Here is a 13,681-nt window from a genome sequence, read left to right on the forward strand (position 1 = left end):
AAAACTAGTCAAAGATAAAATGTAACTATCAATAATAGTCCGTCATAGATAAAAATCACTTATAGATTCTGTAATGCCACTGTCCATATCTCGCTTAATTTCAAGGCCTCTTCTTTTCTATTAAAATTATCTTCACGTTGTTGGTATCGTTATGTAGACGACACATTCATGGTTTGGACACACGGTAAAAAAGCCTTAGATGAATTTTTTGATTATCTTAATAGCATAAACCCTAAAATTCAGTTTACCATTGAAGTGGAAAAAGACCAGGTTATTTCGTTTCTCGATGTGTTAGTCATGAGACAGACCGATGGCAGTCTAAAACATAAAGTTTTTCGGAAGAGCACACATACTGATAGATACTTACCTAAGAACTCCAATCATCACCCACAACAATAAAGAGGTGTAATCAAAAGTTTAGTGGACAGGGCAAAATGGATTTGTATGCTGGAACATCTGATACGGAACTGAATCATTTGAAACAGGCCTTCAAAAAGAATGGGTACTCAAACAAAGAAATTAATAGAGTTTTAAGACCTAATTACAGCAGGCCAAAGGACAAGGATGGTACACAGCAATGGAAGAACACGGTGTCTTTACCTTTCATTAGTAAGGTTACAGATCGAATCGGCAAAATTTTGCTGAAACATAAAGTGAAACCGGTATTCAAACCTGCAAGAAAAATAGGACAATTACTTCGTTCTGTTAAAGATAGAAGGCCACCATTATCATCTAGCGGTGTGTATAAAATTCCGTGTACTTGTGGCAAGGTCTATATTGGTACTATGAAAAGAAGTGTGAATACGAGGGTAAAGGAGCATAAAAGTCTTTGCCGACTGGGAAAAATAGATAAATCGGCCGTTGCGGAACATGCACTTCAGTCAGGTGACCATGTAGTTAAGTTTTCTGAAACTACAGTTTTAAGTGCTACCACGAACTATTATCCACGACTGTATAGGGAGGCTATTGAAATTTATAAACATGAAGATAATTTTAATAGAAAAGAAGAGGCCTTGAAATTAAGCGAGATATGGACAGTGGCGTTACAGAATCTGTAAGTGATTTTTATCTGTGACAGACTATTATCGATAGTTACATTTTATCTTTGACTAGTTTTCTCTCTGCTACTATGTGCAAGCTAGACCACACCCACTTTCCTCGGTACTTAGGCTGCTCTCCAACGCCTGACTCGTCAGTCGTCAGGACTCAGCAGGACCAGCCATACCTCTGAGGATGTCCAACGTAGTATTGGACACAATGTTAGGAATAGAAGAATTCCATGGAGCACGGCCATATAACCCGGAAGAATTATCAACAACACTTCTAAGACTGTCATCTAGGGCACACTCTAAAATTATGTCTCTAATCAAGGAAGCAGCATACAATTGATTGCACTCAAGTTTACTGCATTGAAAATAGTAGTCATGAGATAAACCCTGAAGGTGGGAAATTCATGGTCTGTATTATTGTCCTTAGATTTTATGACAACTAAAAAACTTTTGATGGGATCCTGCCATGTGCAGTTGAGAGACAAAGTGGTCTTCAACTTATTGATTGACAACTCCATGGAGTGCTGTGTGCAACTTGTCACACAGAAGGGCACTAGGCTCTGCTTCTGGATTTAGTTGAAATACAGGATTAATTTGTGGGCCTTCATATGCCAAAAAAGAAAGTGTTCTGCTGGTCATCACCTGAGATGCCAGGAAGTGCTGCTCCATGTATGCAACATAATTTGCCCATCGTTTGACCTTCCTGTTGAATGGATGGTGATGCCAGTCACAAATCTTTGACCATGGAGCTGATCTCAGAGGGGCTTGAGAAGATTTCCAGAGGTGACGTGGAGATGGGTGTCAGATGTTCTATTGGGAGTTTTTGGATGTGCTGCTTCTGCTGGAGCAGTATCAAAACCTGGGCAGAGGAATCCACTAGTTCTGTCATGCTTTAATCAACATTATAATGAACATATTGTCAAGTGGAAAGCACGTGTAAGCACCAAATCCCTCGATTAGAGCACATGCATGAGCCTGATGTAAACACAAAACCTTATCTCCAACTGATATGTTCACAGACAGTGCAAAAAATAAAAAAAAATAAAAATAAAAAATAATACTCAGATAGCCTTGAATAAACAAGTTTATTTGTCAAAGATTAATAGTACATCTACTCTGATGTGGATTGAAACAAAATGTAAAATAAGTCACTTCTTGAAATACAACAATGACACTTCTGGTGGCTGAAGGTCAATTAGATTGTTAGTGAGGTATAAAGTTCATTAAACACACACTTTATAAAAGTCGAAGTCCTGTAGGATGCTCAGTGTTAAAGTACAAACTGAATGGACAAAGTGTAGTCCTGTAGGGAGCAAAATTATCCAATTCCAGCTTGTAGCCATTTTAAAGTTAAATAGGAATAAATTTTCAAGTCCACAAATCTACCACAATGACGAAGTCCCTATCTTCCATTGCAATGAGGTCACGAACACTGCAAGTTTACAGTTGGCAACCCCAAGAATTGTGATGTTGGATGTGAATGGCAGCGATGTTGTGGAGGTGGTTCTTGAGTGGGAATCCTGATTAAGAGATCCTTGCAGAATTGGTGCCTGGCTCAGGAAAACTCATTTGGAGTGAAGTGCTCTAGTCTGGCCCAACCACTGCCTTAAATACCACTCAGTGCTAGGTAACTGCTGGGCCTGTTTTTGATTATGTGTCTTGCAGAAGGCAATAGGTCTATGCGGCCCATGGCCTCTAGTGGCACTTGGCCCACAACTAGTCAGAGCATGGCCATCTGTCTTCCAGAAAATTGTCCTCTGTGCATTAGGCATCTTCAAAACTCTCATTTGCTGCTGAAGAACTGGGCTAGTGACAGGCATTGTCCCTTTATCTTCAGTGCCCTGTAGCATCATTAGATGACATTTCCAGACATGGATTTTTATCCTCAATTTGTCTGTCAAGATGACATTTACTCAAAGTTTGTTGACCTCAGTTTGCAACACTTGTTGATGAGGAATTATAATGAGACAAATAGTGTCCCACAAAAAAAATTAAATTGTGAAATCAGATGAAATGATTTGAGGTTAAATCAGGAGAGTAAAGAGAATGATGAAATGATTCAGATAATACATGATGGAGTTTTATCAGTGTGACTTTTGCTCTGTGAATTGGAGCAGTGTCCTAATAGAAGAACACATTCTTGCATACTAATCTTTATAATTTTTCAGTCAGTTTCTGTTGATCTAATAATAATGGAGAAAAATGTGTGCCTGATAGGGTACTAGATATGTCCAACTAGTCTAATATCAGGAACAATGCATGTAACCAATGCAGACACTGAAATGATCTTCATTCTTTTTACTGGAATCTCATTGGCTTTTGTTTTGACTCAGGAGTGTGATGATTGATACAAATCTCATCCATAGTAGCATCATACTTACCAATACCAAAAATGCTTACCAGAATTTTCTGCACTGTTATTCCAATTTATCTGAAATATCAAGATTGCTTCAGTAGTGGTCATAATCCACTTTGTAAGTTCATTTTGTACAGATTATCTAGCATTAACAATTCATATAGCAATAAGCAGAGAATGAAACTTCCTGGCAGATTAAAACTGTGTGCCCGACCGAGACTCGAACTCGGGACCTTTGCCTTTCGCGGGCAAGTGCTCTACCAACTGAGCTACCGAAGCACGACTCACGCCCGGTACTCACAGCTTTACTTCTGCCAGTACCTCGTCTCCTACCTTCCAAACTTTACAGAAGCTCTCCTGCGAGCCTTGCAGAACTAGCACTCCTGAAAGAAAGGATATTGCGGAGACATGGCTTAGCCACAGCCTGGGGGATGTTTCCAGAATGGGATTTTCACTCTGCAGCGGAGTGTGCGCTGATATGAAACTTCCTGGCAGATTAAAACTGTGTGCCCGACCGAGACTCGAACTCGGGACCTTTGCCGTGCTTCGGTAGCTCAGTTGGTAGAGCACTTGCCCGCGAAAGGCAAAGGTCCCGAGTTCGAGTCTCGGTCGGGCACACAGTTTTAATCTGCCAGGAAGTTTCATATCAGCGCACACTTCGCTGCAGAGTGAAAATCCCATTCTGGAAACATCCCCCAGGCTGTGGCTAAGCCATGTCTCCGCAATATCCTTTCTTTCAGGAGTGCTAGTTCTGCAAGGCTCGCAGGAGAGCTTCTGTAAAGTTTGGAAGGTAGGAGACGAGGTACTGGCAGAAGTAAAGCTGTGAGTACCGGGTGTGAGTCGTGCTTCGGTAGCTCAGTTGGTAGAGCACTTGCCCGCGAAAGGCAAAGGTCCCGAGTTCGAGTCTCGGTCGGGCACACAGTTTTAATCTGCCAGGAAGTTTCATATCAGCGCACACTCCGCTGCAGAGTGAAAATCCCATTCTGGAAATAAGCAGAGACTTATAAAACAATTTCTTCTCCTAGGAATTTTCTTCCAAGAAAATTATACAACTTTTCTTTTTTTTTATTTCCTGATGCTTTTCCAGTGGCACAGAAATTTTAAGTAATTTTAACGTTTTAGGTCATGTCACTGACTGGCAGCTGGACAGTACATGATGAAGATGAAGAGCCACTTGGGGATGATGATGATGAAGAAGATGACAAAGATAAGGTATATATCACACATATAAATGAACAGTAATTAAACTTACTGAGCTCTGACATACATATGTCAAAAAAGTGAGTGAATAACATAAATGTAATCTTTTAATACCTTGTATTCTTCATAGGAGGATATACGTTCAGATCCCATATAATACATACAGAATTCTGATCTTTATGATAAAAGGTATGGGATGAAAAAGATTTTGATGTGCAGAGTACATTAGAAACATTAAATCCACAGTTATATTAATATTACTTATTACAGTATGTGTCCATCACAAACATTCAACACTGTTTACAGTGGATTCAGTGAAATTATAGGTTTTTGAGTGCCATTTTGCTACCCCTTGAAAAGTGTAACGTCCAACTCCGAAAAATTTGAGGCAGTTTCTGGCCTTGTAGTAACCGACATTCTAAGTTCATATTAAATGTGTAAAATATAATTCGAATGAAGAGAGTATGCTGAGTGTGATATGCCAGTGGTACCCTCACCTGGTAGCGTTTCAGTGAGGGCAAGTATTATAGTCCATAAAAACTGTAGATCGGAGTCATCACCAACACATGGAAAAGAATTTGATGTGATCTTGCCCCAGTACCTTCAGAGAAAGTTTTAAATAATGTAGATGACTTTAAGTGTACCAGTGCTAATCATCAGTCTGTTGCCTTAATATTTCAATGTAGTACGTAGAAATGTGGATTTGAAATATGAGTTGTTGAAATATTCACCTTGTTCATCAGATTGGTGTGCTCTGATATCCACCTGCTTTTACGTACAATGAAATTTTTGAATGGAAAATTATTTGGACTGCAAAGAGTAAGTTGTAATCTCACTTAGTGGAATAAACTCACTGAAAAATACAGCAAAAAATGCCAAGTTATTTTTTCTGTTGATGAAGATTCCTAACAGTGCTAGTTAATTACAGTAGTTCTGAAGAAGAATGTTTCTTTTCTAAGTAAGGGATATTTCTGTGTATGTCTGTATGAGGTGGTATCCAAATGCTTCTGAAATACATCAATTGAAATTATTGTTTCTTACGTAGGTCTTATTCTGTAGTATCACCTTTGAAGTAGTCCCTTCGAAAGTAAATGCATTGATCCCAATGTTTTTGTCACTTGTTCTTTTGAAGCGTGTCTTGGAAGTCTTCCTTGTTAGGGTATTTTTTTACTCTCTATGATTCCACTTGAATCTCTTCCACTGTATCAAATCTTTACCTGCTTCAAATATCTTTGTATGTTGGGAAAGAGGAAGACATCACACAGAGCTACTTCTGGTGAGCACAGCAGGTGGCAGTTTTCATCTTGTTTTTAAACTACATATTCTCAAGGTGTTACAGAGTTGATGGATGCTCTGTCTAATATATTACAGAATCGTATCCCTCATTGTATGAACATTTTCTGCTGTGATGCCAGTTGATGACCAACCAGAATGGTCATAATTATCGATCATTTTTGAAACTCTTGTATGAGATGTAAGTCCATTCTAATCTAAAGTGTTGTCTCTAAAATCCTGCTTCAAAATTGGGCCCATTTGTGCAGCAGTCTTTCCTAGTTTAAAACAAAACATCACATGGACACACTACTCTTTCAGGTCATCCATCACAAAACTACAAGATCACAAAAACACAGCAATTGAAGTATATTCATGAACATCTAACCAAATCACTCACCTGTCTGACACTTGTCACAATGAGTCAAATTGGATGAGGCATTTCGGTGTAATGTGTTTTCACACAAAATTCAAGTTTTGGGAACTTTTAGATACCACTTCATATTCTTTTATAGTTCATGCACTAATATCAAACTAATAAAATCTAGGAGGAGAAGAAGAGCCTGAAGGAAAGGCTGCAGGCCATTCAGGAAGTGACACAAAGTGTTCAGAATGCTATAGGGTACATTGCATCATTAGGGGAGAGCATCAAAAAGTAAGTAATTATTGTTTTACTTTATATAAATAAGTTTTTGTTGTTCTATCATTATCAAAATCACTAGTAATGCATTTTCTAAATGAAAAATTTAAGGTAATAAATATTCTGCAATTCATACATATTACAAAAACTTATGTGGGCACATACAGTGTTTTATCTATCCTCAGCAACTGTAGCTGTACATATCAAAATAATCAGCAAGCACTTGCATAAAAGAAATTTAATTTCTGTTGTGGATTGGCAAGAGAGCCAACCCACTATGAGAGGAAGCCGAAAGGCACGCGTTATAGCTCACGCAGGCTGGCGTGAGGTCTGGAACAGGTCAAGGAAACGAGACTGACAAAAAACGTACGTATCTGCTGGAATACTTGACTTTAATCCATTAATGTTGAACGTAGCTCTTGTCTGTACATTATTTACAATATCAATAGCAACTGATAATGGCACCTTGCTAGGTCGTAGCAAATGACGTAGCTGAAGGCTATGCTAACTATCGTCTCGGCAAATGAGAACGTAATTTGTCAGTGAACCATCACTAGCAAAGTTGGCTGTACAACTGGGGCGAGTGCTAGGAAGACTCTCTAGACCTGCCGTGTGGTGGTGCTCGGTCTGCAATCACTAATAGTGGTGACACGCGGGTCCGACGTATACTAACAGAGCGCGGCCAATTTAAAGGCTACCACCTAGCAAGTGTGGTGTCTGGTGGTGACACCACATTCCTCCCCCGCAAATCGGCGTACGGTGGTGTTATAAGGCTTCCGCCCGCCGTGGGGAGGACCCCATGTTGACGTATGCGACGAGGTGGGGAGCCTAACAAAAGGCGAGGCTGTGCCACCCGCACCCTGCCATTCGGTCCGAGGGGAGCTAGGAAACGCCTGAAAACCTGCTCCAGGGTGCACGCCAACATGCGGTGTATGCGCCCGCAGAGAGACAGGAGGGGACGAAGGGTCGACCTCCATTGGGCCGGGGCACCCGACGGGTGAAGACGCCATATGGTCCGGAGAGAGCAAGAGGTCCATGTCAGAGGACAACTGGTCACGGGAAGCGATCGGCGGTGCGTGACCCAGGGAGTCGCCCGGCGTTTGCAGCGACGTGTCGACTGTGGGCGTTGCCGGCGGGAGAACAGGCAGCGGCGGCAGTGGCGGCGGCGCGTCGCCATCGGGCAAAATGGAAGGCAGCGTCGGTAACACCTGGGGCTGAGGCGAGCCAGTAGATGGGTCCCCAGGGCGCTGACCAGACGGCACTGTCGCTGAAAGCAGACGGGGAGCGGCAGATCCCGTGCGACGACAGAGGCGCAGCTGATTGAGATGCCGACACCCCTCACCAGAGGCCCCCAAAACCAGATACAGAGCACGGCCGAGGCAATGAAGAATGCGCCCTGCAAGCCAATGCTGTGAACCTCGATAGTGGCGGTGGTAGACAACGTCGCCTGGGGCAAAAGCAGGTGTCTGCCGCTGCACAGGAACCTGATGCGGCGGATGTAGCAAAGACATCAAGGTTCGATGAGGACGACCATGGAGCAACTCAGCCAGTGAGCGACCATCTCGGGGCTGAGAGTGATACGAGGACAAAAAGAGCAATAACGCGTCCTCCCAAGAATGCGACTCTTTTAACTTCAACATCTGTGACTTGAAAGTCCGGACCAATCGTTCAGCGGCACCGTTTGACTGAGGCGAAAATAGCGCGGATGTCAGATGTTGCATACCATTGGCCTTGCAGAATGTCTGAAATTCTGCGGACATAAATTGTGGGCCATTGTCGGGAACAATAGTCTGCGGAAGACCTTCAATTCAAAAGATAGCAGATAACGCTTGGATGGTGGCAGATGACGTCGTGGAAGACATCCGGACAACAAAAGGAAAATTACTGAATGAATCTACCACAACCAACCATCAAGCATTCCAGAATGGACCAGAAAAATGATGTGTAAGCGTTGCCAAGGGGAAGTGGCTTTTGGCCATGCAAAGAATTTCCGCGGTGGTGTGGATTGTTGTTCGGCACACGCCATGCAAGAAGAGCACATATGCGTAATCACAGCATCGATTCCGAACCAAGTACAGTGCTGACGAGCAAGTTGTTTCGTTCTCACTATACCCCAATGTCCTTGGTGGAGAAGCCGTAAGACAGAGAACTGTAATGAACGTGGGACCACGACCCTGGACTGATCATTATCAGAACACAACAGCAAAACACCATGTCGTACAAAAAGTCTCTCCTTGTGAGCAAAAAATCGGCGAACCAACGGATCCTCGATCCATGACTTTGACAAGGGCCATTGCGTGGCAACAAAACGCAGAATGGTAGCAAGGACAGGGTCGGCAGCTGTGGCTGTAGCTACACGACGAAAATCAATCGGAAACGATTCGACCACGTCATCGGTTTCCGCATCAATGAACATGCAAGCAAGTTCAGAAGAATCGAATCCTCAGCAACAGGCAAACGGGACAACGCATCGGCGTTTCCGTGCTTAGCAGTGGACCGATACAAGATATCGTAGCGGTACTGCGAGAGGAAAATAGACCAGTGAATGAATTTCTGCACTGTACGTGGAGGTACAGGCTTGTTCGGATGAAAAAGCGATGTCAAAGGTTTGTGGTCTGTGATGATGGTAAAGTGACGACCATACAAGAAATCATGAAACTTTGTAACACCAAATACGAGAGCCAAAGCTTCTTTCTCGATCTGTGAATAATGTCTTTGCGCAGACGAGAGCAATTTGGACGCAAAGGCAATAGGGCGGTCGTGCAAACCATCTTTGTGCGCAAGCACAGCACCGATCCAGAAATCCCATCCTCATCGCCAAAATGTTGTGGATTGGCAAGAGAGCCAACCCACTATGAGAGGAAGCCGAAAGGCACACGTTTTAGCTCACGCAGGCTGGCGTGAGGTCTGGAACAGGTCAAGGAAATGAGACTAACAAAAAACGTACATAGCTGCTGGAATACTTAACTTTAATCCATTAATGTTGAACGTAGCTCTTGTCTGTACATTATTTACAATATCAATAGCAACTGATAATGGCACCTTGCTAGGTCATAGCAAATGACGTAGCTGAAGGCTGTGCTAACTATCATCTCGGCAAATGAGAACGTAATTTGTCAGTGAACCATCGCTAGCAAAGTCGGCTGTACAACTGGGGCGAGTGCTAGGAAGACTCTCTATACCTGCCGTGTGGCGGAGCTCAGTCTGCAATCACTGATAGTGGCGACACGCGGGTCCGACGTATACTAACGGACCGCGGCCGATTTAAAGGCTACCACCTAGCAAGTGTGGTGTCTGGCAGTGACACCACAATTCCTTAACTGGTTTTGGGCACTCAGCGCCCTTCTTCAGAAGGTTACACTCATTGCATTACATGTGAGTGTCAACAGTAAGGTGCATACAGAAAAATGCCATGGTCAGGTGGCTTATAGTGCCTGTACAAAAATAGTTATCATTTCTGTACAGGCACTATGAACCTTATGACCATGGAATTTTGCTATATGCAACTTACCATTGACACTCACAAATAAAGCAATAAGTATTACCTTCTGAAGAAGGGCACTAAGTGCCTTAAAATGGCTAAGAAATTAAATTTCTTTTATGCAACTGGTTGCTGATTCTTTTGATATGTATGTGTCCCACCTTTTCTCCAAAACCATTGGATTAATCTGAACCAAATTTACTGTCTGGAAAGAAGTTCTGTGGGGATAAGAATCAACTATCAATCAAAGGGGTAGGTGGGGGGGGGGGGGGGTGAAAAATAAGTATATCCCATAACAGACAAAAACCCAAATTTTATTCATCCATTATTTGAGAATGAGGACACTTAATCACTTACAACAAACTTTGCACATAATTTCAACCCTTTCTGAAACTTTTTCTTACTGACACCTCCTCACAAAATGGTGAAAGTAAGAAAAGTTTACCACTAACTACATTTTTGTTGTTTTTGCAGTGAAACTGTCACATCAGGCATGATGTTTTAATTTATTAGTCCACTACTATTAACTCTATTCATTACATACTTTGCAAACAATATTCTTATGTACTACAGAATGTACCTGTAAAATTATATCATTGTATGACACATGATTCAGGAGATATGATGTCATAAACATTGAGCTGCATGAAAACAAAACTGCAGGGCAAAATTTGCCAAAAATATATGTGAACTATGTGTGAATTATGTGAAATATATGTAACACGAGTGTACAAGGTTGAAGCTATGGGTAAAATGCTTCTCCTAAACCTCAACCATACTTGCTACATATGTTACTTACTATCTGTAAAAAAATACTGTGGCGGTAAGCAATACCAACTTCCTATTGGGGTGGGGGAGAAGTTGATGGAGAGACAGAAAGGAAGAAGGAGGAGATGACAGGGGGGTGGGGGGTGGGGGGGGGGGAGGATATGGACTGATAGAATATTAGAATAAGTAAATACCTGGGCAATGCCAGGTACTAAGCTAGTAATGAAATAAGATAAATAATGTCACTGGAATTACATGACAACTTGTTATTGCCTTCAGTCATGTAGATAATAAAATATTTGTCATAGCAACACTTTTGCATAGTTGTAAGCTTGTTTTAACTGCAAATCACACACCACTATCATTTTTATAATATGAAGTATTCTATTGCATTGACCTGTATAATATAACCATGAATATTTTGTTAGTTCCTTGAAAAAAAGCTATTGTATATTGTTAAAATATCTATCAGAATTTATGGTTATGTGGAAATGTGGAGTTCAGTAATTTGTGTTCCACTAATTGTACACACACCCCGTTCTCATATAGTGCAGTCTCTTAGTGAGACTAATAAGGATTTTCAAAACTCCAACCTCAATTATTCTGTGAGTTCACATACCCTAATGAAAGCAAAAATGCTTCAGCAAAAAAGAGGAGCATTTCAGAATCAGCCACTGCATCATACACAAACCGTAGTAGCCAGTTGCAGTATTGATCTCAAGCAAAAGCATCTAAATTGGCCAGTCATTGCACTACTGTTACTTTGTCAGTTTTTGGTTTGAGTTTTTGCACAGTTGTATTAGAAGAGAAATGGCGTGTGACAAGGGCCTCCCGCCGGGTAGACCGTTCGCCTGGTGCAAGCCTTTCGATTTGACGCCACTTCGGTGACTTGCGCGTCGATGGGGATGAAATGATCATGATTAGGACAACACAACACCCAGTCTCTGAATGGGGAAAATCTCCGACCCAGCCGGGAATCGAACCCGGGCCCTTAGGATTGACAGTCCGTCGCGCTGATCACTCAGCTACCGGGGGCAGACTGCACAGATGTATGACTAGATGTTACTGACACACCAGTCTAAAGCACTAAATGGTGCAATCATTTTTGCAGAATTCTTTCCGAGGCCACTCCTAACTTGTCTAGTTTGGCTAAAACCAATATCCTACATGCCATAGTTTATTAAATGGACCAGAACATACATGGTGATCAGAGCCTGCCTACTCGGTATTGGTTCCCATGCAACACTGATCACAGCATTTACATCACACATGAAACATCCTTTATTAATTACCGCAGGAGCTGACAGTGGTAGTGGCAACTTCACTTGTCCAGTAGATAAAGTGTGAAGAGTGATACAGAGTTTATTCTCGCAAAGATGTGGGCCAGCTTAGTCACAAAAAGCATAGAATAAATGAAGCTGTAATATTCTCTTTAAGAAACTGTACAGGCATTAAAAGTAAGTATTTTAAGTAAAATATGAAAAACTGACATCATAATAGCAGAGAAGTGATTTAAACCCTCCTCCATCTAAACACTAACCCATTGTCTTACCTACTGCACCACCTGCCTCCATAAAGATTCACAAAATGGTCCATTGAAACTGAAGTGTCAGTATGTCTCTCCAAATGGAGTTTCTCATTTGCACAGCTCCATTGATCAGCTTACTGTTAGAATCATTGTTGTTCTCTAGTGATTCTTTTTTCTAATCTTATACAAATTGTCTGCCCCCTCCTGTAAAACAAAGAACTCTCATAGCAATAGTGCATCCCATTCTGTATGAATGAAAGATGAGCTTCATCATTCATGTTTTTATTCTTCGGGCGGCAAGATGTTCAAAATTGTACTCTCAAAATGGTAAGACCCAATGAGCAAGACCAATAGTGCAATTACATTAGATGAATTTGCAATTGTGAACAGCTGTAGAATGGAATGATGACAATGAAAATTTGTGCTGGACCAGGACTCTAACTTGGATTTCCTTACCATTTGGCTATCTGTGCATGACTCATGGCCAGACCCAAACTTCCATATGTCATCAATCATACGTCTACAACATATGGAAGTTTGTATGGTGACATATGGAAGTTTGGGTCTGGCCGTGAGTCGTGCACGAATAGCTAAATGGTAAGGTGACCACTTGCAATAAGTGGGAAATCTGGGTTCGAGTGCCAGTCCGGCACAAATTTTCATTGTCGTTATTCACAATTGCAAATTCATCTGATGTGTCAAGTAATGGCTGTGGTTGCCTCAGTGCATCATTATTAGAATAACACCAGCACTGCAATATCATAATAATGTAATTAGTCATCCAGAAGGAAAATTACCTATAATCCATATATATTTGGATAAAAGAGCTTAGAAAGTAGTTTTGACTCTTCCCAAACTCAGAGACAGTATCAGATGCTTCCTTTTAACAATTTTTTCCAAAAGATCTGCTCCCATGAGACTATCTGCAAGCAAATTGCTTCAAAAGGAGCTCACTGAATCTCATCTCCTGTTCTGAAAAGTAGTTGATGGTTCTTACATGGTGAGTATAATTATTCATTACCCACTCACAAGCTAGACAGGTATGACTGTAACAGCCATATGATCCTCCTCATCCATCACTGAATTTATCATCATATTTTCTAGATATGAAAGATGTATTACATGTTTCGATTTGTTGCACCTGTATGTGTAACCTGTGTATCCATTTCTTTTTTACTTCCAGTCTAGCAAGGTGTATACAAGTTGTGGTAAACCACTTATTAAATTTCATCAGGTTGTTGCACTTCTTCAGCAATGCATACATTGTACCGTTAAAGTTGTTTTGCAGTAGTAAACCTTGATACATTTTAAAGTGGCTATTCATCTGCACTTGACTCAAAGTAAATGTGAAACACAAATTGTGTAAATATTTAAATTAAACTGCAAA

At 41.3% G+C, this 13,681-nt stretch overlaps 1 protein-coding gene across 3 annotated transcripts in view; it reads left to right on the forward strand.

Annotated features, from left to right (window-relative positions):
- Window positions 1-13,681, forward strand: part of LOC126262421 (multiple C2 and transmembrane domain-containing protein) — a 1,124,939-nt gene that overhangs the window by 1,072,587 nt on the left and 38,671 nt on the right. For all 3 annotated transcript variants that reach the window (XM_049959054.1, XM_049959056.1, XM_049959055.1), the window contains 2 exons: window positions 4,528-4,617; window positions 6,426-6,532. In XM_049959054.1, coding sequence (XP_049815011.1) covers window positions 4,528-4,617; window positions 6,426-6,532 — 197 coding nt within the window. The remainder of the gene's footprint in view (window positions 1-4,527; window positions 4,618-6,425; window positions 6,533-13,681) is intronic.

Source organism: Schistocerca nitens, chromosome 6, assembly GCF_023898315.1.
Source record: "Schistocerca nitens isolate TAMUIC-IGC-003100 chromosome 6, iqSchNite1.1, whole genome shotgun sequence".
Lineage (NCBI taxonomy): Eukaryota > Metazoa > Arthropoda > Insecta > Orthoptera > Acrididae > Schistocerca > Schistocerca nitens.